A 22,799-nucleotide genomic window follows, 5' to 3' on the forward strand; every position below is an offset into this window, starting at 1 on the left:
GTTAGAACGTCAGCCTGGTAGTCTGATAGAGAGAGTGTGTAGAAGAACGAGTGAGAGTGAACATATATGTGAGAGTGAACATGTGTGTGAGAGTGTGGGAGCAAATATGTGAGTGTGTTACAGAGTATGGCAGAGAGGAGTGAGAGAGAATTGTGTGCGTGTAAATAAAAGTGAGCATTTCTGTGAGTTAGTGTGAGGAGACGTGTAATAAAGAATGTGTGTGGGAGGAGAGTGGAAGGGTAGTGAGCATGTGTATGAAATAATTTGAGAGTGAACATGTGTGTTAGTGTGTATGGCAGAGAGAGGAGTGTGTATGTGAATAAAAATGAGCATTTGAGTAAGACAGCATGAAAGTTAACATTTAATATGCTAGAGAATGTGTGTGTGAGGAGAGAGTGAAGTGAGTGAGAGTGAACGTGTGTGGGAGTAAGAATGTGTGTTACTGCGTGAGTGTGAATGAAAGTGAGCGTGTGAGTGTATTAGCATGTGTATATGGGAGAGAAAAGTGAGCGTGAGTGAGCATGGGTAGGAAAATGAGAGCTAAGTGTGAGTGAACATGCGCATACAGAGTGACCATGTGTATGAGAGAACGGCGACCTTTGGAGCCGCTCCCTGCTAACCCACGACAAACTCAGGGGCCTCGGAAATAATGTTTCCAGCTATGCCAATACAATCTAAAATGAGCCATTTGAAACCATGACATATCACATCATTGGCAGTTGAAGCCCGACTCTGAAAAGTGTTTATGCAAGACATTGCTCAGGTACACCAGTCAATGCCATTCATGAGCACCACGTATGGGATTGCACCAGATCATCCTACATCAAATATTGAGAAACCGCGGGAAAACCGACGCGGTGCGTGCCGACAAAGGGGCGTGGTCACACCAGGTAGCAATCACCTGGGCCTCTGAGGCGAGCCCACCATGTAAAGACCTCATGGCGTCACTGAAGCCTTGGGCAGGTGCTGGCTTCTGGGTACGGGTGCGTCGAAGGGAGGGGCGTCGGCATGCAGATGAGCGCTGACGTCTGCGGCGGAGCCGGCAGGTAGTTTCGCCGCCGCGGCTGCCGCTCTCCCGGGAACGTTCTCCTCGGGGGCATGGGGCAGCGCCGCTGCGGGAGGTGCAGCCTCCTCATTTGGCTGGCGCTGGTCTTTGACGTGGCGGGCCTGGCTCTGGTGCTGGTCGGGATCTTCGGCAGCCTACAGCGGCAGGGGCGCAGCTTCGGCGATTTCCTCATCTACAGCGGGGGCATCGTGCTGTTCTTCAGCCTGCTCTGGTGGCTGCTCTGGTACCTGTGCAACCTGGAGGTGTCGCTGGACGAGCTGAGCCAGGAGCCGGTCTGGGGCTACGGCTGGCTGCAACTGGCTAGGAAGGTGACGGAGAGGCTGTCCCGGAGGATGGAGGCCAGTGGAAAGAAGGAGGTGCTGGGGCGACCCGAGAAAGCCGGTCTGCCCGGAGTGCCGCTCTCCTCCATAGTGCATCTCAACAACGGCTTCAGCCCCCAGTCCCAGCGAGAAGGGGCAGCGTGGTGCTCGCACAGCGGCGCTCCCAGCTCCGCATTCCCTGAAGACCGGCTGGTGTGAGGCGAGGGGTCGCTGCCGATCTCGAAAAACAGGTACTGTTGCTGATGGGCGTGGGGAATCGGATTTTAGCAAGTCCAGGTAAAAAGGATTTCAAATCAGATCCTGCTAGAATTCGACTGTGCTGACCTAAGCAAATCTCATATATTCTTTCTAACAGACAGTTTGAGTTCATTTTCTTTTCTCAACTTCACCCCACGCTTTTTAAATATTGATCTGATAAACCTGTAAAAAGAAGTCTGTGAAAGAGTATTGAGGAGCATTTTTCCAGGTGCATGGGACACTATTCAGGTTGGTAAAATGGGAATTTGAAATGTGTGTGTTTTTTTTTCGATCCTGGTGCCGCAGAAAGTTTTGCAGATTTAATCAACAGAACTAGTTTATCCTGCGGAGTTTTCATATTATTGTAGCCGCACCACAGGTGTAACTAGAAGTGAATCATTCACTGTAGTGTCAAATATCAGTCCAGAAAGTTTGACATTTTTCATAATTTAACTTTCAGAACATTTTAAATTTGTTTTACTAATTTTGAAGGGGTACTTCTAAGGTAGTAGTCCAAGTCTAACGTAAGTTTTAGGTCATATGAGCTATTGCTATTACTATTAAAGTCTCCTAGCCTCTCTATACCACACAGTAAGTGTTTTGGAAAGTATGCATAGCAAGCAATAATAATAATTACCTTTGTATTGCTCAAAAGGGATGAGCCTGAACACCAAGCAGAAGAAGTACATTAGTATTTTGTATATTATTAATGTTGATAATCTTTAAACTATTTTCTCTAGATCTCTGGGGCAACTATATTGGCAAGATCACAGGTTACCTCAGTTTCATAGGACCTGTGTTAACAATGATATTACAAAAGGAAATACACCTGTGTGAATCAATGGGTCCTGTCTGGAAAAACTGTGCTCTGAATGTGAATGACTGTGTCCAGGTTTAAGGGGAACAGCAGGGCAGCTTTTAAAAGAAGTTAAGTCATGATGGCTTAGCTGATGAGGATGGTTATTACTAGTTTTGTGTCATTTTGACCTATTGTGCAGTATACAGAGGGTACAGCTTAATTTCAAAATAGCCCTTGAGCAACACTGACTTGACATGCAACTTTTGAAATCTTCCAGGTGGGTGTGTTCTAGTTCGCAAAGTTTTACACCCTTATGAGTAAGAAAACCACTTTTTTTTTTTTTTTACTACAGAAATTATTCCCCTCCAAATCCTGACTTGATTCAGGTGCCCACTGCTAGGCCCAGAGCAGGCCCTGTGAAATATCAGAGTTCTCTATCAAAACAAACAGGTCCTGGGAGGTACCTCATTGCATGCATGCCGACATCTCCTGCTTTTTATGGAGGGAAATCCTACTACATCATCATGCAAGCAGGGGGACAAAACCAGGATTGGCTTAGTCTATGTTCACTTATATGGTCACCCTATCTGGAGGGTCCAGTAGGAAGGGGAGAGACTGGACCAAGTGTATATTTACCCCCAAAATAAAGGCAAATGAATTCAAGAAGTTTTGTTCCCCTTCTAAAGGTGTATAGCTTTCTGAAATTGTGCTCCATACCCCATCAGAGGAGCCAGCTTTAAATTTATTTATTTATTTATTTATTTATTTAAGGCTTTTATATACCGACTTTCTTGATACAAATCAAATGGACTCACAGGCTGTTCTATTTTCCACAGTACTAACCATACTGTGCTACATAACTTTGACAGGATAGGTTTTTGTTGGTTTTTTTTTATTTGAGAAGCTCTCTGATATAAATGTGTTTCTTATTTTTTATGATCTTTTTTTTTTTCCTTTGTAAATGCTAGACGTGCTGCAGTCTCTTTACTTGCTTATTTTATTTATATTCCACTATTCGGCCCTTCAAAGTGGATTACGTTCAGGTACTGTAGGCTTTTCCTTATCCCCAGAGGGCAACAATCTATGGGGGTCATTCTTCAAATCGCGATGGGCATTATCGCATGTGTTAGGGCGTTATCGCACACTATATTTATAGCGGAATGATGAACCTGCGGGTAAGAGACAAATGCAGTAAGACACGCATTAAAACTGGCGCTCTTATTAAGCACCTGTTTTCCTAATGCGTGCACAGCCACAAGTCCTGGGCACCTGATTCAATATTTAAATGAACTGCTGCAGTAAAAAGGACACGCTAGGGAAGAATTGCGCATCCCTAGTGCTCAATGCATCTGGCACTCACAATTGCAATTTATCCTGCTTCAGGTTGATTTCGCCCAATATACTTGTACAGTATACAAAAAGTCAGCCGGGATCGTGTATATTGTGCATCCAGAATTTATTTATTTTTTTTTTAATATCAAGCCACTTTATTATATTTTTTTTTCTTAAAACACTGCAAGCAGTAAGTACGGCAATGATACTAAATAGGCGGGACCACGGAAGAGGTTTGTTTTTTTGTTTTTTTTTGTTTTTTTTTAATTTCTCCTATGCCCTTGAACTGTGGATTGACATCACCTCCGGGGCTGGAGTTTTTTTTGCCACATTAAAAAAAAAAAAAATGTGTGGGCGCCCAGCAATTTTCTGCATCGGTGAGTGATAGTGCTAATCACATGTAAATTCCATGTATTAGCTATCGGCTAGCATTTGTTTGGGCACACGATTTGGACTCGCTAATTTTATTGCCTCGGGTGCTAATGTAGTGCATCCAACCGTGCGTACACCTGTGCACTAGGCTGGCTAGGCTGGGCACACTTTATTGCATTGGCCTGTAAGTTTGTACCTGAGGCACAAGGAGCGGGCAGTAGGATTTGAACCCTGGTTTCCCTGGTTCGTAGCACACTGTTGTAACCACTAGGTAAACCTCTCATTTATCCACTCTCCCCAACCTGCAAAGAAATAGAAAAGCACCAAGACCAGGCCTAGCTGCCACTTACTTTACTCTCTAATCACTAGGCCACTCTTCCCACTTGTCCACGACCCACACATCCACTGTCCCCAGCCTAAAGAGAAATAGAAAAGCACAAGACGGGCGCTAGCTCTGTGGCTGCTTCAGCACCTCCAGCATTGCCTCCCGCACTCCTGAGGAGGTCAGGAAGGAAGGACTTCTGTTTCCTTGCTGTGGTTCCCACCTGCCCCTGCGGCCTATTTATTTGGGATTTCTTGCCCAGCTTTTTGAATGAGCAACTCACCCAAGGGTGGAGTACAATAAATTAGCATACCGTTGTAGCTCAATAGCAGCTTAACAACTGCAGTATCAAGAAGGTCTGTTTATGGATAAATTTGACAGGAATCGGCATGGATTACTAACCTGACGATGAGCAACATCTCAGCAAAAGGCCTAAGATTTAGCAGCATGTTCTGGTACTCCAAAAGGTGCCAACAATGTACCACAGCATTATGGGTGCAGGTTTAAACTGCTTTCTAGGGAATGTTTTTGCCCTGAAAGGCTGATGGAAGAGCTAGGCTTTTTCTTGCTTTCTGAAGTGGGGTAGTTTTGTGTTTGGCCGGGCTCCTCTGGGAGGAAGTTCCATAGGGCAGGTGCTGCTCCTGAGTAACCTCATCAGTGGTTATCCTTTCTTTTGATTTCTTTGGTTCTTAGTGGTCTGGAAGGCATGTGTAAAAAAGACAGCATTTCTCTCAAGTAGGTTGGTCTGTTTCCTCTTAGATCCTTGAAAATCAGTGTTGGGGTTTTGAGTTTGGCTCTGAAGGGGACTGGTGGCCAATGTAGTTTATGGTAAGATAGATGCGATGTGGTTGTGCGGTTTGCATCCTATCAGTTACGTAGCAGACTTTTATATTTACCGTAGATTTTTGGAGGGCTTTATCTGTTAGATCATTATGCAGAGTGGTTACTGTGACATAATGGACTACTGTAAAAATGCAGAGTTAAGCATTTAGGCTCCAAAAAAACCAAGGGGGAGAGAGTAGAGGGGGGGGTGAAATTCTTCTAAACCCTAGGTGGGAAACCTCAGCTCCTGGATCCAAATGCTGACATCTAGTCCAGATCCTAATTGCTCAGATCTCACCAAGATGTTAGTTCAGTTCTGAGTGTCCAAGCCTGCCTGTGGGGGAGGAGCTTAACCTCAAGGTTCTTTTACCTTGCTTACTCCCAAAGTCACCCTTCCAACTCCTTGTAAACAGCACCAAGGATCTCTCATAGGTAATTAGCAGCAATCATCGTGCTGGAAACAATGTGGGTTCCAACTCAGTTTTACTGATAGATTGTAAAAGTAAATTTCTGGTTGTTTAAAACTCACGATGAAAACAATTTCTTCTTAAAAAGTGAAATTTAATACATTTTATGACATTACTCTTCCAGTAAAAAAATCTTTGGAGTAGTTACTAGTTTCCTTGAGTAATGTAACTCTTTACTTCTCCTCAGCTTGTAATTTAATCTTCACCTTCTTCCCATAGCTAATGTTTAGAAAATGTATCCCAATTGATTATTAGTATAAAAGGTCCCAGTGTTGATACCTCTCCTGAAGTCTTCTCTATTCTCCACTCCTTTATTGGTAGTACCAGGTTGGCACTATATTACCCCTTTCTGCCCAAATTTTCTGCCACTGTATAAGGTGGAAACAAGTGTGAGCAGCCATGCCTTGCCCCTGTAACCAGCATTTCCTGCAAAAAAAAATTTGAAATAGAACAATCCATTAATTTGCTGCATGCAAGGCACCAAAATAAATCGTGCCGTCGACCTGTTGATATCTGCTCCATAATTCAGCAACACCTTTGGTATCCACCAAAGAGGGCTTACATTTGATTGTATAGAGAACTGTACACACTTTTGGCACCAGAAAGCATGCACTATTCCACTTTGTGTATCTACCCCGGAGAACTTACATTTTTACATTTTAGCTTAGGCTTTGTTTTGACTTCTATTTCAAACTTACCAAGCAACCAGCCTTCACTGAATTTTCCCTTCAGTGAGATTTTGAGCCAGCGTTGACTGCGGAAGGCCAGAAGAGTCATGGCTACTTCCGGAAAACTTGGAGAAAACACCATGGATCTTCATATGCACACTGCATATAATTTTTTATATTCAAAGACTGGTCCATGCTAGCCACTGTATTCTGGAAAGAGCCAGTGGCAAGAAAATGCAAGGTTGCGAGAAGCTTGCCCAAGCCTACATAAGAAATTGCCATGCTGGGTCAGACCAAGGGTCCATCAGGCCCAGCATCCTGTTTCCAACAGAGGCCAAACCAGGCCACAAGAACCTGGCAATTACCCAAACACTAAGAAGATCCCATGCTACTGGAACGGCATATCCACGATTGGTCAGAGATCAATGCTGTCTCTGATCTCTTCATAGAGAGAATTGCCCTGGAGCTCGGTGCTCCCGTCTCCCATAACTCCAGCAGTTTTGTCCTCTGGCAAAATATCTGCTGCCTGCCAGCCCTTCTGCAAACAGACTGAGCCAGGACAATCTGCCCCTCTCGCACCCTCCTTTCTTCTTTGACAAGAAAGCATCTTCTTTCTTTCTCTCCCCACTCTCAGCTATAAAGCTTCTTTCCCTCTAACTCTTTGGCCCATCAGCAAAACATACCAGAACATAAAAAAGCAGACATAATCCATGTTTGCCACAGAGAAGCCACCTACACACAGCACCACAATGGACTAAAATGGCATCAGAAGTGTGATTTAAGTTTTACTCCTGCCCTGACCCAGGTGTTACATTTTCCGCATTAAAAAAAAAAAACAATTTCTAAAATGTCTCCCTCCTAGCGCGACTCTCTGCTTTGCCCTGCAGTAGTTAGCTAATATCCTCTTACACGCGATTTGCATGCAGCTGTGTTAAGCATACCGCGGGTTGAATAGTGTTGGATTTTTCATTGCTGAAAACCCATATTACATGGCTGATTAAGGTCTGTGCTGAAAAACCTGCCCTGAAGCCAGAGCAAAAACCTGTGGAAAGCTCAACGTGGCTTATTACATTGGCCTCCGTGTGTGGCACTCTTCTTGAAAATGGGGCTTCCACCTAAGATGAAGGAAAGCTTTCATGATTTAACATAACAAAAGAACATTTTAAAGTTTCTACTCCTTATGTGGACTGTAAGTTGATCCTTTTTTATCCCCCCCCCCCCTTAAAATATTCACTTTCTGTTAGGGAAGGTGATTTTTCTTGTAGAATTACCAGAGAGCTCCAGCTCATGAGGGACAATCTGAGCCAGTTCTGGGTTTGCCTCAGTGCATCTATGGACTTGTAACAGAGGTGTAGCGAGGGTCCCAGGTGCCCAGGGACCAGTTTTTTTTGTCTTTGTTTATTTATTAAAATATATTCCGCAACTTCCTTACACAAAGCATTCAGTGTTGTCTCCTCTGAGGGGGGGGGGGGGGCCTTTCTCCTCCCTCCCATCATCTGCCAGCGCATTACCACACGGCACTGAGGAGGGATGGGAACACCCCTGCCAGCACAGGGGACCGCCATGCAGGACCAGTGCTAACTTTTCTGCAGCCCTGTGCAAACAATTACTGGGCTGGCCCCTCGTTCTATTTTTTTTTTTAAACATTTAATTTGTATTTTTACTAATCAGTCAGTACAAAGGTATTAGGCACCCTAAGTGAATCTTACAGCTTTGCAACCAGCCTTCCCCTACCACAACCCTTTCCGTAAACAATTTCAAATTATGCATTTATAATAAGATTTTACATGAAAAACACTCTAGTCTTTTTTGAAGTAAAAATACTGCAACAGCATGTATATTGCTGTATATTTTTTACTTTATTTTTATTTTATTTTAGATTTAGCTGAGGCCTTTTCATTGGTAGCTTAAGGCAAGTTGTATTCAGGTACTGGAGGTATTTCCCTGTCCCCAGGGGGCTTACAATCTAACAAGTTGGTTTTCAAAGGAGTTTCAGGCGTAAAATTAGCGTGTGTGTGTGTGTATGTATGTATGTATTTATTTTATCAAGTTTTATATACCGTCGTTCGGTTTTGCCATCACAACGGTTTACAAAGGGTGTCCAAAAGATTAGTGTGATTGTTAGCATAGATATTGTACACTTTCTAGACGTAGTTAATTTGTTATACTAAACAGGTTTAATTATATGTTCTATTATGTGCGTGCATCGGTTCCACATGTTTGCATAGTGCCGATAGAAGGGAAAATAATGTCTGAGAGTCATTGGGTGTTTTGGTAGGCTTTGTTGAACATCCAGGATTTTAGTTCTTTTTTGCATATATTTCATAAACATCAGAATTGCGCACATAGTTTTAATTTCATGCACACATTTATTACAGTGTATTTATATGTACAGCTGTGGGGTCAACCAGAAAACCCTGCATAAAAGCCAAAAAGACCTTTGGAACACACACAGTATTAAGACTATTGTAATGCATGTTGGATGTGGGCTTGGTCCTCAGAAAGCCATGAGCAAACTAAATTACAATATACTTCCCATTCCAAAACAGCACTAACCGCCAGCACTCAGTTATAGCCCTATGAAAAGGTGACCCTGCACATTTTACACTACGCCTTAAAACACCAATATATCTCCGATCAGGGAAACAGAGCAAACCAAGTTTCTACAGATACATACATAGAAATGACACATTAGCAGAACACTTAACCTCAATCACACATGCAGAACACACAGACAGATCCTCATCAAATACAGAATAAAGTGATCATAAAGTAGTAATACAAATGTGCAGACAAATACTGAACTGTAAACCATAACAGGCCAGACTATGTATGCAGTGCAACAAAGGAAAAAAAATATTACAACTCCTCATAAAACATCAAACAAAATCAAGAAATAGAAAATAATCAATAGAAGTAAAACTATAGTAATAAAAAGAATATTTCAGAACAGCTGACAAAAAGAATAACATCCAAAAGCTCATCAAGACCAATAAAATATTTCAAAACAGCAGACACATAAACCACCCAATACTTTAAACTTAAGAAAAAATACAACCTCTCCTGTCCATACCTGGAACCTTCGATTTCCAGATGCCCTGAAATTATGGATTAGCAGGGGAGAGAAGAGCGATTTATTGGTAACAGCCTTTCTCCTCTCTTATATACACATGTGCTGAATGTCAGCATGTCTGTGAGACAGACGTGCTCAGTTCCTACCTCCCCCCCATCAGGGCACATTCAGAAGAAATCCAGTGGGCACCCTCCCCTTCTTGCGGCAGTGGGGGCTGATGCCGCACTGCGGGGAGGGGGGAGAGTGGCATGCTGTTGCTCCTCCTGTGCTCCAGTGCTTCCTCTTCCTGCCCCCGCGTGGAGGACGCGCTGCTTTTTCCTCTAGTCCAGACTGCATGGCCTCTCCTTCCCACCTGCACAGACCCACCACTTCCTTTTCCGGGCTGCACGGGCAGGAAGGAGAGACCATGCTGACACCGCCCCCAGACCAGTGGCATTCTAGGCCAGTGGTTCTCCACCTTTTTCCCATCGTGACACACCTGACGAACAACACTCATGTGTGTGTCACACACACTGCTCATTACAATCCATGGCGAAAAAGGAAAAAAAGCCCGGTATTACTTTCATTGTTAAGAATGACACAAGAGAAAGATAAGTTCTCTTTCTGAACAGAAATTACATAAATAGTAAACTTCCCATACCAGAACAGCACTTTTAGCACTCAAAACAGTAACCATCTTACCTTAGAAAGGGCAACACTAAAAATATTACACCAGGCCTTAAAACATCAATACTCCTCCTATTAGGAAAACAGAACAAGTCAAGCTGCTATAGAGCCCTATGCAGAAAAAACACGCCAGCAGAGCACTTCACCTATAGAAACATCGAAAATGAAGGCAGAATAGGGCACAATTGCCCATCTCGTCTTCCCAGCAAGCTCACATCCAATATGATTCACAGACTGTCAGGGCATGGGCCTTGTAGATTACTTGTTTGAGCTGTCATGGTTAATTGGGTAAGGGTAATGGGGCAGATTTTCAAAGGATTACGCGCTGGGCCTATTTTCAAAAGGCCTGGTGGCACGCCTGTAAGTCCTGGGGCTTGAAAAAATGGGCAGTCCAGGGGGGCGGGGCGGTGAGGGGGGGGGCCAGAGGCCTCTGCAAGGCTGCTGGGCCGGAGATCGCGCGCCGGCAGAAATAAAAGTACGGGTTTTTTTGGGCTGGGGGCGGGAAAGGTAGGGGAAGGTTGGGGGGGGGGAGGGAACGGGGAAAGCCAGCTGGTCTCCCCGAGGGCTCGGCGTGCACAAAGTGCACTAATGTGCCAGGGCCGGTGCAAGGGTATTAGGCGCCCTAGGCGAAACATCAGCTATGCCGCCCCCCCCCCCCCCCCCCCGCCTCCACGCACAATTAACTTACATTGTGCATTAATGAAAATAACGAAGTCTGTATTTATAACAGAACACTTATTTGACATTTTTATGCCATGTAAACCATTGAGATGATTTGTCTTATCGACGGTATAGAAACTCTTTTATAAATAAATAAATAAAAATAAATAAAATAAACATAAACCAAAGCTATACTTGTTGCTCAAACAAAAAAAGCTGACACATCACATAATATTAAATAATTAAAATGGCAGTCAATCAAGAAAAATAAACTTAAAAAGCCATCTTTACTTACCCCCTCCAGCAGCTCTCTTACTCCTCTTCCATGCAGGCTGTAGTACACTCCAGAAGCAGCAGTAGTGGCTAAGCTCTATACTCATGGTCCTCTTCCTTAATGCTCATGTCTCTCAGACACACACCATATCAGTCATGCCCCCATGACCAGTTTCTGTCTCTCACACACCAATCATCTCCCAAACAGTCTTTGACAAACACACCAGTCACCTTCCTGAACAGTTTCTCTCATGCCATATACACACACAGGCTTCCCACTCCCATGTTCTACTTACATATACGGGCTTCTCAGTCTCATAATCACTTTCTCTTTCTCACACACACTCACCAGGCTCTCACTCCCATGCTTGTTCTCGCCACATGCACAGGCTTCTCATTCCCATAATTACTTTCTTTCTCTCACACACATACACAAACACACACCAGTCACCTGTTCTGTCTTACATATACAGGCTTCTCCCTCCCATGCTGAGTCCATCACACACCCAGGTTCTCACTCCCATGCTCACTCTCTTCACATGCACAGACTTCTCATTCCCATAATCACTTTCTCTCTGATACACACACACATACACCAGTCTCTCTCTCATTTCCATGCTCGCTCTCCAGGTGCACAGACTTCTCATTCCCTGAATCACATTCTCTCTCTCTCTCTCTCACATTCACATACACACCAGTCACACCGTCACCTTACCAACCAGTCTCTCTCTCATATATGCACACACACAGGCTTCCCACTCCCATGCTCTCTCTCACATAATCAGGCTTCTCACTCCAATGCTTTCTTTCATATACACCCCCACAACACCAGGCTTCTTACTCCCATGCTTTCTTTCACATACCTAGAGTTCTCACTTCCATGCTTTTTCTCTCTTTCTCTCACACACACCAGTCACATCCCTGACTGTCTCACACTCTCACACATCAGTCATCTCCTTGAGCAGTCACTTTCATTGTCTCTCACACATACACATACATCAGCTCTCTGACCAGTTTCTCTCAATCACACACATGCTCTCTATCAAATACATTCTCTCACTTACACACAGGCTCTCAATCACACACAGGCAGGCTGGCTGCTTCTCTCTCTTTCTCTCACTCACTTCCTCCCCCCCCCCCCCCCCCCGCACAAATGGTAGCTGCAACAGCCTCCTCCTCCAGCCCCCGCGGGCCAAGAAGGAAGAATCCCATTGGCCGTGGGAGGCTCGTGCTGCTGACTCCTTTCCCGATTACCGGCTGCTTCAATTGCTCGGGGGCCGATGCTGCTGTCGCCGCTATTTTTTTCATGCGGCACGGCTCTTTCTTCTTCCCGCGCATCACTTCCTGTTCCGGTTCAAAGGGTGGGGGGCGGGAAGAAGAAAAGGACAGCCGCGGATGCCACAGCTTTTTTTTTTTTGCACCGCTGCCGTTCCCACTGGGCTTGAACGTGCTGATAGCCCGGCGGCAACGGCAGCAGGGAAGGGAGAGACCGGGAGCGCGCGACACACTGGTTGAGAACCGCTGGAGGAGGTCAGATGGGTCTTTTGGGGCGGGCTGCCAGCAGCGGCTCTTTTATTTTTATCGGGGGGGGCGGCGGCTTAATGCAGCTCTTTTAATTTTACCGGGGCAGCGGCTGAGCGCGGCTCTCAATTTTACCGGGGCAGTGCCGCCCCCGGGAAGCTGGCGCCCTAGGCGACCGCCTAGTTCGCCTAGTGCTTCCGCCGGCCCTGTAATGTGCACCCCCTTGTGCACGCGCCGACCCCTGATTTTATAACCTCGCGGCTGTGCGCGCATGTTATAAAATCGGGCGTACATTTGTGTGCGCTGGGCTGTGCGCACAAATGTACGCCACACGCATATGTGTTAAAATCTGCCCCAATATGTGTCTCAACTGTAAGTCACCCCGCCTTGATTATTTGTATACCTATACTTCCTCTTGTGCTATTTGATTTACACTGGTACGTCACCCCTGCGTTTGCTTGTTTTTCCAGACTTCCCCTCCCCCCCCCCCCTTTTTCTTTTTTTTTTTTTAACTGCCTGAAGGATCCTGCCTCTAACGTGCCTCTTTCCTCATTTCACTTCTCTCGCCTCTAGGGATCTGCAGTGTTTATCCCATGCCCTTTTGAATTCCTTCACTGTCCTGGTCCTCCGGTAGTGCATTCCATGCATCGTCCACCATTTCTGTGAAGAAATATTTCCTGACATTTAATCTGAAACATCCTCCCTGGAGCTTCATTTCATGACCTCTAGTTCTCCTTATTTCTTTCCAGCAGAAGAGGTTTGTTATTAAAATTGCGTCATTTATGCCTTTTAAGCATCTGAAGGTCTGTATCATGTCTCCCCTGCTTCTCCTCTCCTCCAGGATATACATATTTAGGATCTTCAACCTCTCCTCGTAAGACCTTTTTTGGAGGAGACCCCCCACCATTCTGATCACCTTTCTCTGGACCACCTCCATCCTCTCTGTCCCCTTTGAGATACGGTCTCCAGAGCTGTACACACTACTCCAAGTGACACCTCACTAACCTGTACAAGGGAATTATCACCTCCTTTTTCTTACTGGATACTGCTCTTTCTATGCAGCCCAGCATTCTTCTGGCCTTGGCTATCGCTTTGTCACATTAATTTTTCATCTTCAGATTGCTAGACATTACTACCTCAGTCACATGTGCAGACCCTCTCCTAACAAAGAATAAAGAGACCGTAAATTATAAATAAAACTGAACTAGAAACTGCAACAAGCCAGAGATTCTGTATGCAGTGCAACAAAGGAAAAAGAGAAACATCACCAATCTTCATAAAACAAATTAAGAAATGTAAAATCAATAGCAGTAAAGCCATACTAATAAACAAAAATACAGATTGTTTGAAAACAGCTGATAAAGGAATATCCAATAATTAAAAACTCCTACAAAATATTTCCATACACAATACAATATTTCAAAATAGTAGACACAAAGTCCCAATAATTAAAAATAATAATGATAAAAAAAATGCTCTGCTCTCCACATCTCTAAACATTTGATTTCCAGGTACCCTGAGATGTTGTGAATTAATGGGAGGGAAGGGGTGGGGGGGGGGGGGGGGAGTTTGCTTGCAATTTCGTCCCCTCTCTGTCACACACACAGGCTCTCAATTACACATTTATACGCATGCTTTCTCTCTCGCTTACATGCGTAAGCTCTCAATCACACACATACATACTGCTGTGTCTTTCACACAAACAGGCCAATGCAATATCAGGCGCTCAGGTCAGTGCACTGCTTAACGCGCAGTTGGACACGCTAGACTTACGCACAGTGCAATGTGGGGATTAGCGCATTCAATCGAGAGTGTAATTAATAGCTCTTATCATGCAAATTCCATGTAGATGAGGCTATTGGCTATTACCCTGCAATGCCAAAAATTGCTGCGCGGCCAAGGCACCCATTTTAATGCAGCAAATTTGACGCCTGCCTGGGAGCAGGCATTAAAGCATGCCACACTCAAGAGCTCACAAAAAAAATCCTGCTTTCTGTGATTTCTCCTATTAGTATTGTCGCAATATTAAATAGGAGGAACCACAGAATGCAGAGTCATGCCATGCTCAAGACCTCATCGTGATACAGTAGAAGGAACCACAGAAAGCAGCATCCCCAAGTTGTGGCCTGATTGAAGGAGTGAATACATTTAATATTCAGTGTCAGGCGCTTTAATATTCATTCACTTCTTCACTTACTGCCGATTGGTCCATTCACTGTCGCATGTCAGTGAAAGGACCAATCCCCTTTCTGAAGGCCAATCAGGAACAGCCCTGCCGGGGTGCGGGGTGGGGAGGGAGCTCTGGCCAGGCTGTTGTGGATGCACAGCCTCTGTCCTGGGCGCCTGATTTAGAGCACTTGGGATGCACAAATTATCCATTGCGCGTCCCTTTTCATTTGCCTATTGCATTGAACGCCCAGGAGAGGTGGCTGTGCATGTGTTCAAACTGGGCTCACGTTTTTTGATCGCATGTTGTTGTTGGGTTTTTTTTGTTTTGTTTTGTTTTTATGCAATATTGCCTCAGCCTGAAAGGATCTGTCTCACACACACACACACTTTCTCTCTCCCCCCCAACCCGGAAAAACAGGTGGCAGCAGAAGCCGCCGCCGCCTCCTCTTCCAACCCTCGTGGCCTTGAGAAAGAAGTCCCATCGGCCACAGGGGCTTACTTTGCTCCTCTTTTGGCTCTGGGCCGCACTGCTCTTCTCCTTAGGGCCAATGCTAAACGCACTTGCAGGCCAATGCAATATGACGTGCAGTGAAATGGGCGCCTGTATTGAGTGCCCATTTTCCTACTGCATGTACAACCCACCTCTTCTGGACGTCCAATGCAGTAATCTAATGAGCTGTCTCACTAAAACGTACGAGCTGGAGGAAATTGTGCCTCCGCAGTGCTCCAAAGCATTGGGTGCCCAGGAGACGTGGCTGTGCGCGAGTTAGGAAAACACATACTTAATACGAGCATCCGTTTTATCCCCCCCCCCGCGTCCAGTGAAGACTGTGAGCTGAGGGTCTTAATGTCAGCTAGCTCACTCCCTCTGCGGCTCGTATGTGTTGTGATCACTTCACTTTACAGGTGCATGGCACAATCTTAAAAAAAGAAAAAAAAAAAAGCGTGTCAGCTAGGTGAAGCAAGGGAGTAGAAGCAGCAGTACAAGCGCACACATCCCTTTAAAAACAATTGTTGCAGACAAGAGTAGAAACAAAACCTGCATGTGCTGGTGGAAACAGCTTTGGACAAAGCAAAAGGACAGCAGTACTTTTGTTTCTAGTTGAGCCCTTGATGCACGGCAAGACTTAATGCCAGCTCTGGGGCTGGCATTAAATTTGCTGTGTTTAAAAAGTGCACGTCGGGGACACGGTGAATTTCTGCATGGCGGGGGGTGGGGGGGGGGGTGTTAATAGCTAATAGCCTCATCTACATGGCATTTGCATGTGATGAGCGCTATTAACAACTCGTGCGCTTGGACCTGCTAATCCCCTTATTGCATTAGGTGTTAGTCTAGCGCGTTGACCTGTGCGCTAGGCTGAGTGCACTTTATTGCATCGGCCTAGCACCGATGCAATAAAGTGCTGCACAGAACTTAGTCTTGAGGACCATGGGGGCGGGAAGGAGAGATCATTCTGCTAGTGCTAGTGAACATGTGCATTTTCCAGCCCCCACCTGCTGCGTTCCACCCAGGCTATCATCATTTCAAGCCCTGGCAGAGGACGAATTTGCATCTTGTGAGGCAGGGGGAGCAGCTGGGCCAGCAGGGGACGGGGGAAGTGTGGTGCCCAGAGGCAGAAGAGGAAGCCCACATCCCCCGGGGGGGGGGGGGGGGGGGAGCGCATGCTGCTGGGCGGGATGGGCTCCCAGAGCGGCTGCGGGCCTCCACCACCTCTTCTTTTACTGCCGGGCGGGATGGGCTCCTCCAGCCCTCTTCTTGCCTGGGAGGGATGGGATCCCTTGCGTGCCCCCTGCAGTCTGGCTCCTGGGGTACTTGGTGCTCCTGCCCCCCCCCCCCCCCCCCCATTACGCCACTGACCTGTAGTTCCAAATTCTCTGAGACGAGCAGGACTACAAGGTCACAGATGTAATGGGGCAAGAGAAGGACTGTTTGAATACCTGGAGCCTTCTTGACAATCCAGTTTATATAAAAACCCCTTATTTAAGGTGGCATTGCCATGATATGGCTCAAGCTGACCTAGATCTCCTTTTGGGGAAATGTGGGGGGGAGTAGGTGAAGGTTAAGTTTTACAGTTTTATTACTTGCAAAATTCAACTAGGATTTTAAGATTCTATGAAAAGATAGGTAGAAACATACAATGTTCTCCCTTTTTAAGTGTTTTTCAAGAGTATTGGCATGGTTGCTATTCATTTTTTTTTTCCTGTTAACTTTTCAATGAGTAATTACGCTAAACTCATATTTGGAAAGGAATAAAAACCATTAAACACTGAGGCCACCTCCATGGGATGTTTAAACAGGTCTTCCACATGCTGAGAGCTTTTGGGGCGTGTTCACAGGACCTGAGCTGGGGTGGCTTAACTTTCCAAGTATGTGTCAATGGCTCGGCTCTTTGTTCTGGGTGGTACAGCCCAGGGAGCAGTCTGGGTTTCTAAAAGAAGTGTCCCTGCTAATTAGGATAAACATATCTCAGAACAATAATTGCCCATTACACGGGTGTAGCTTGATTTCACCTTAGCTGGTTAAGCCCTGTTACTTTGATCACTTTAACAAAAAACGTGTGTGTGTGTGTGTGTGTGTGTGTTTTATGACAAACATTTGTATGTACAGTATTTTCAACAGAGCAGGATTAGACGCTGGACTGATAATTTGGAGCTCAGTGCCTGTGTTACTGCGTACAATGACTGACAGTTGTTAAAGCTGAATTAAACATGGCTTTGTAGGAAGGCATTTAAAGAGCAGCTGCAGGAAGGAAAGACTTAAGGGTGACAGAAGTTTTAAATTTAAAAAGTCTACCTGACGGCTGATGTCTATTAATCTATGTGTGATGATGTATGTTTTAATGACTCTGTATGTTACTTTGTACGCTGCCACGATCAGTGGAGTGAGTGACACACATTTTTTTGTAATTTATTTATTTATTTTATTTAAAACATTTTATATACCGATTTTCACGGAGGGTATCCGACCAAAACAGTTCACAAGTTCAAATTATAAAGAGATAAAAAAAAATAATAATACTAAAGAAAATAAAAACATAATAAATAAATAAAAAATAGTAAAGATTGAAAAAAAAATACATTGTATAATTATAATCCCTAACACTTTGCATGACTTAACTAAAAAGAAAATTTTTTAACAAAACAAGAAAAGTCAGAAATTTAAGAAGAATTAAGAAACCAAAGGTCCTCATTATCATGTAGTAAGCAGCATGTAGTTTTTAAATGCTAACCACATTATCATGTAGTTAGCATGTAGTTTTTAAATGATGTCTGTTGTAGAATTAATTTTCCAAAGACCTTCTTTTACCTAGATGGACCAGACATGAACAATTACCGAGGAAGGATGTTTACTAGCCCCTAAGGCAGGGGTGGGCAAACATTTTTGTGCTGGCATCATATTCCAAGTTATTGACCACAAAGAGGGCGGGGGGGGTAGTCCCCCTTGGAGTTCCTCAATAGGTCAACGAAACCCCCAGCATTTCAATATCCAGCAGGCTTTAAGCACCATCATTTTTTAGCACCCGAGGAGCCCCTTCAGTCAGGGTCGGCGCAACGCTTTGTGCAAGCCGTGCACTTCCACCGGGTGGCGGTGGCCTAGGTCCACCCGTGACCAAATTGAGCGGAGGCTGTGGGGCTACCCGGAGGACCCCCACCCCCCCCCCCACGGGCAGCCGAAGTGTAAAGGAAAAAAAAAGCCGCGGGATCTGTAGGTGGTTTGCCAAACCTCTGCCTGATCCGATGTAGGGGGAAAAAAACACATCCTCTGCGCTAACTGGCAGCAGGAGCAGCGGCAGCATTTGAGCGACATCATCTCCTGCTTCTGCGGAGTCAGTCTGTTTTGAAATATTTCTTTTTGTTATTATGGTTTTACTATTATGACTGAAATTTTATATTTCTTGATTTTATTATTTGATATTTTATGAGGAATGGTGGTTTCTGTTTTGCATTGTTGCACTGTAAAAAGTCTGGCTTTTTAAGATATCCAGTTCAATTTTTGTCTGCACATTTGTATTTCTACTTTATGGTCTCTAATCTGTATTTGGTGAGGGTTTATCAGTGTTTTGCATGTATGACAGAGGTGAGGTATTCTGCTAGTGTATAGCTTCTGTGTAGGTTTGTATAGCAGCTTGGCTCGTTCCATTTTCCTAATACGAGGTGTATTGATATTTTAGGTGCTGGTGTTATATTTGTAGTGTTACTTTTTCATAGGCAAGATTGTTATTGTTTGAGCACTGGCAATTAGTGCTGTTTGGCATAGGAGGTTTGCTATATTGTAATTCTTTATTCATGGTTTTCTGAGGGTCAAGCCCACATTCAACATGCATTATAATAGGCCTAATAACATATGGGTATTTTTGCAGGGTTTTCTGCTTGGCACTTCAGCAGTGGATGTAAATATAATATACAGGTTGTAAGGATAGTTTCACCTCAGCAGACTGAATGGCATTTTAATGCAAAATCTGCTATTATAGATGCATAATTTGTAATTGTGTTGTTTGTAGAGGGCCAGAGCGGGGGAGGGGGTGCTTAGGGCATCTAGTACTCTTGCATTGGCCATGAGTTCCAGAGGAGAGGGTGTGGACCTGGGTAGGGAGGAATGTCAGATTTTAAAGTTTAGATTACAGGAGGGAGATGAATGAATTACAGGGTGGGGGGGGGACACAGCACACCACTTGTTTGCACAGGGCAACAAAAACGCTAGCACCAGCCCTGCCTTCAGTCATGGATCCCAGCTTCTAACAAGATCAGCAAAATCTTCAGCCCAAGAGGTACAAGGCATTTTCCCGACTACCAGACTACCTCACCTCAGTCATAAATGCATAACACACAGACCCTCGCCAAATGAGAATAAAAAGGCCATATAGTACAAAACAGGTGCAGACAAACTAAACTGAAAACCACTACAAGCCAGACTTATGCAGTGCAGTAATGCAAACGGAAATATCACCATGCCGTATCAAACAAAATTCCCCCTCTTCATACCTATGAACTCTTGATTTCCAGTCATCCTGAGATTGTAGTGCATTAGGGGAGGGGACACACACTTTCTTCTCTCTCTTATACCATTCCTCATAAAACATCAAACAATAAGACCCTCACATCTCAAGGAAACCAGAGACCGCACATTCTTTTCTGCTGGGCCACTCCTATGGAACAGTCTACCAAAGGCAATAAGATGTCTCAGAGAGAGAACTTTCTTCAGTAAAGCCCTAAAAACTTTCCTCTTCAAGAGAGCACTCCCTAACCAAGACGACAATGGATTACCCCCAACTGGTCCCCCTGCAGGAAATGATACCTAGTCTTCTACTCCCCTCTCCTGCTGACCCTCCTGTCACAACTGATCTCCCTTGATGCTTGTCCTTTTCTCTTCCCCCCCCCCCCCCCCCCCAAAAGGTTTTCATTCATTGCCACCCTCTTGATTGTCTGTATATACGTCACATTGTACCCCACTCTGAACGAAGGAAGAGCGGGTAATAAGTGCTTTTAAATAAATATATAAATTATGTCCACACAAACACTCGCCTTTCTACCCTCCCTTCTCAATACAGTCTTCCAATTCTTCCCTTCCTCTTCCCTTTCATTCACCTTTCACTCATTCACTCCTCTCCATTCACTCCCCTCTGTCACCCCCCCACTCAGCCTCTTCCCGTCCCCCTGTCATTCACCTCTCCTTTCTTTGTGTCGTTCACCCACCATCCCATGCACTACTTTCCTCCCCTCTGTCACTCAGCCACCCACTTAATCCCTTTCATTTCCCTCATTCCTGCCCCTTCCTTCTGTCAGGATCCCCCCCCCCCCCCACTCCCTTCCCACCATGTGTCGCGCCCTTTCTGCCGGCTGGGTACTGGAAGCCCACCAACAGGCCAGCTTCGCCTCACCACCATGTAGGGCCTATTCTTGCTGGCAGGGGGTGGGAACCCCACAAAGCATGTCTCTCCATAGTGCCACAGGGTCTCTTCTAAAATGGCTGCCATTCTCACTTTTTCCAGTTCTGCCTTAGATCCTAGGACTGACTCCAGGGACTGCTGTTTTTTAGATAGCTTAACCTCTGCGGTGGCTAGAGTCTCTCCCAAAGGACCCTCCTCACCACTTGTATATATCACGCAGCCCTCATGGAGGCAGAATGGCCTTGTGTTCCCCACATGCAGAGCATCACTTCCCGTGCTGCACAGAAGCAGCCATGACTTATATTGCACGGGAAACAAAAAACTTGGCTGTCTAAGTCTCTCCCTCTCTCCCTCCCTCATGCAATGAAATCTGCTTCTAGCTGGACCACACACTGCAGGACAAAGCAGCAACTCAACTTGTGCTGCCTGTCCTAAACAGCTCTTCTTATTGCTGCTCTACTATGGGTTGCAAAACAAGTAATTTTTCCCTACAGAAGAGCCTTTCCATGAGGCAGGCCCAGATCCTTGATAGAGAGGAGAAGGAGGACAGGGAGCCAGTCCACAGCACCACTCTTCTTGCTGGTCTGGATTGGGAACCCTGCCAGAACGTTGCTCCATGGTGCTATGATGCAGGACAATCCTCTTCTAGCCTGATACAGGGCGTGGGCCACACATAATGTACATTTTTTAAAGATAGGTGGGCCAGATGAAACACAGTAATGGGCTGGATTTGGACCGCAGGCCATAGTTTGCCCATCCCTGCCTAAAGCATGCTGCTTCATCCTCCTCAACCTATCAGTGGCTTTTGACACGGTGAACCACTTTATTCTCTTAAATCGACTATCTGACATCGGCATCAAAGGCACCGTTCTCAACTGGTTCAAGTTATTCCTTCAAAATAGGTTTTACAGGGTCAAAATTAACAATAAAGAATCTCCCCCCATTTGCTCAACATTAGGAGTCCCGCAAGGATCTTTATTATCCCCAACCCTCTAACATCTACCTTCTCCCACTCTGCCATCTCCTCACCAAATTAAACCTAACGCATTACTTATATGCAGACGATGTACAAATACTTATACCGATCACCGATTCACTATACAAAACACTGGAATTCTGGAACACCTGCCTTCAAGCCATAAACAACCTCCTAACAAGCCTCAACCTGATCCTGAATACCAATAAGAGGGAGCTCCTTCTCGTCACCCAAGACGGTAATTACGCATTGCCCAACACATACCCCTCTACACAACCAGTTTTCTCCCCCCAAGTCAGAAACCTAGGAGTCATCATGGACAATCAACTGAACTGCAGAAGTTTCATCAATAACACGACAAAGGAGTGTTTCTTTAAACTTCAAGTCTTAAAACGGCTGAAACCTCTTCTCCACTTCCAAGATTTTCGGACAGTCCTCCAAGCAATCATCTTTTCAAAAATTGATTATTGCAACTCACTTCTACTTGGCCTTCCGGTTAATACCATCAAACCATTACAGATGTTACAAAATGCCTCAGCAAGAATTCTGACCAATACCAACAAAAGAGACCATATTACACCCATAGGGGTAGATTTTAAAAGAAGCGCGATCAGCCTACTTTTGCTTGCGCATCAGACTCAAGCAAAAGTACGCTGGATTTTAGTAGATACGCGCGGAGCCGCGCGTATCCACTAAAATCCTGGATCGGCGCGCGCAAGGCTATCGATTTTGTATAGCCTGCGCGCGCCGAGCCGCGCTGCCTCCCCCCGTTCCCTCCAAGGCCGCTCCGAAATCGGAGCGGCCTCGGAGGGAACTTTCCTTTGCCCTCCCCTCACCTTACCCTCCCTTCCCCTACCTAACCCACCCACCCGGCCCTGTCTACACCCCCCCCCCTTACCTTTGTCGGGGGATTTACGCCTCCCGGAGGGAGACGTAAATCCCTGCGCGCCAGCGGGCCTGCTGCACGCCGGGCCGCGACCTGGGGGCGGGTACGGAGGGCGCGGCCACGCCCCCGGGCCGTAGCCACGCCCCGTACCCGCCCCCAAAACGCTGCCGACACGCCCCCGCAACGCCGCGCGCTCCGGCCCCGCCCCCCAACATGCCCCCCTCCGAGAACCCCAGGACGTACGCGAGTCCCGGGGCTCTGCGCGCGCCGGGAGGCCTATGT

The 22,799-nt window shown here is 45.6% G+C and overlaps 1 protein-coding gene across 1 annotated transcript in view; it reads left to right on the plus strand.

The window, feature by feature from the left end:
* Positions 1-933: 933 nt before the first annotated feature.
* The window catches only part of LOC115089505 (transmembrane protein 238-like), a 28,092-nt gene continuing 6,226 nt past the window's right edge, over positions 934-22,799 (plus strand). Inside the window, exon 1 of the mRNA XM_029597581.1 lies at positions 934-1,616. Within this exon, the coding sequence (XP_029453441.1) occupies positions 1,099-1,584 (486 nt within the window). The 5' untranslated portion in view covers positions 934-1,098 and the 3' untranslated portion in view covers positions 1,585-1,616. The remainder of the gene's footprint in view (positions 1,617-22,799) is intronic.

Source organism: Rhinatrema bivittatum, chromosome 4, assembly GCF_901001135.1.
Source record: "Rhinatrema bivittatum chromosome 4, aRhiBiv1.1, whole genome shotgun sequence".
Taxonomy (NCBI): Eukaryota; Metazoa; Chordata; class Amphibia; order Gymnophiona; family Rhinatrematidae; genus Rhinatrema; species Rhinatrema bivittatum.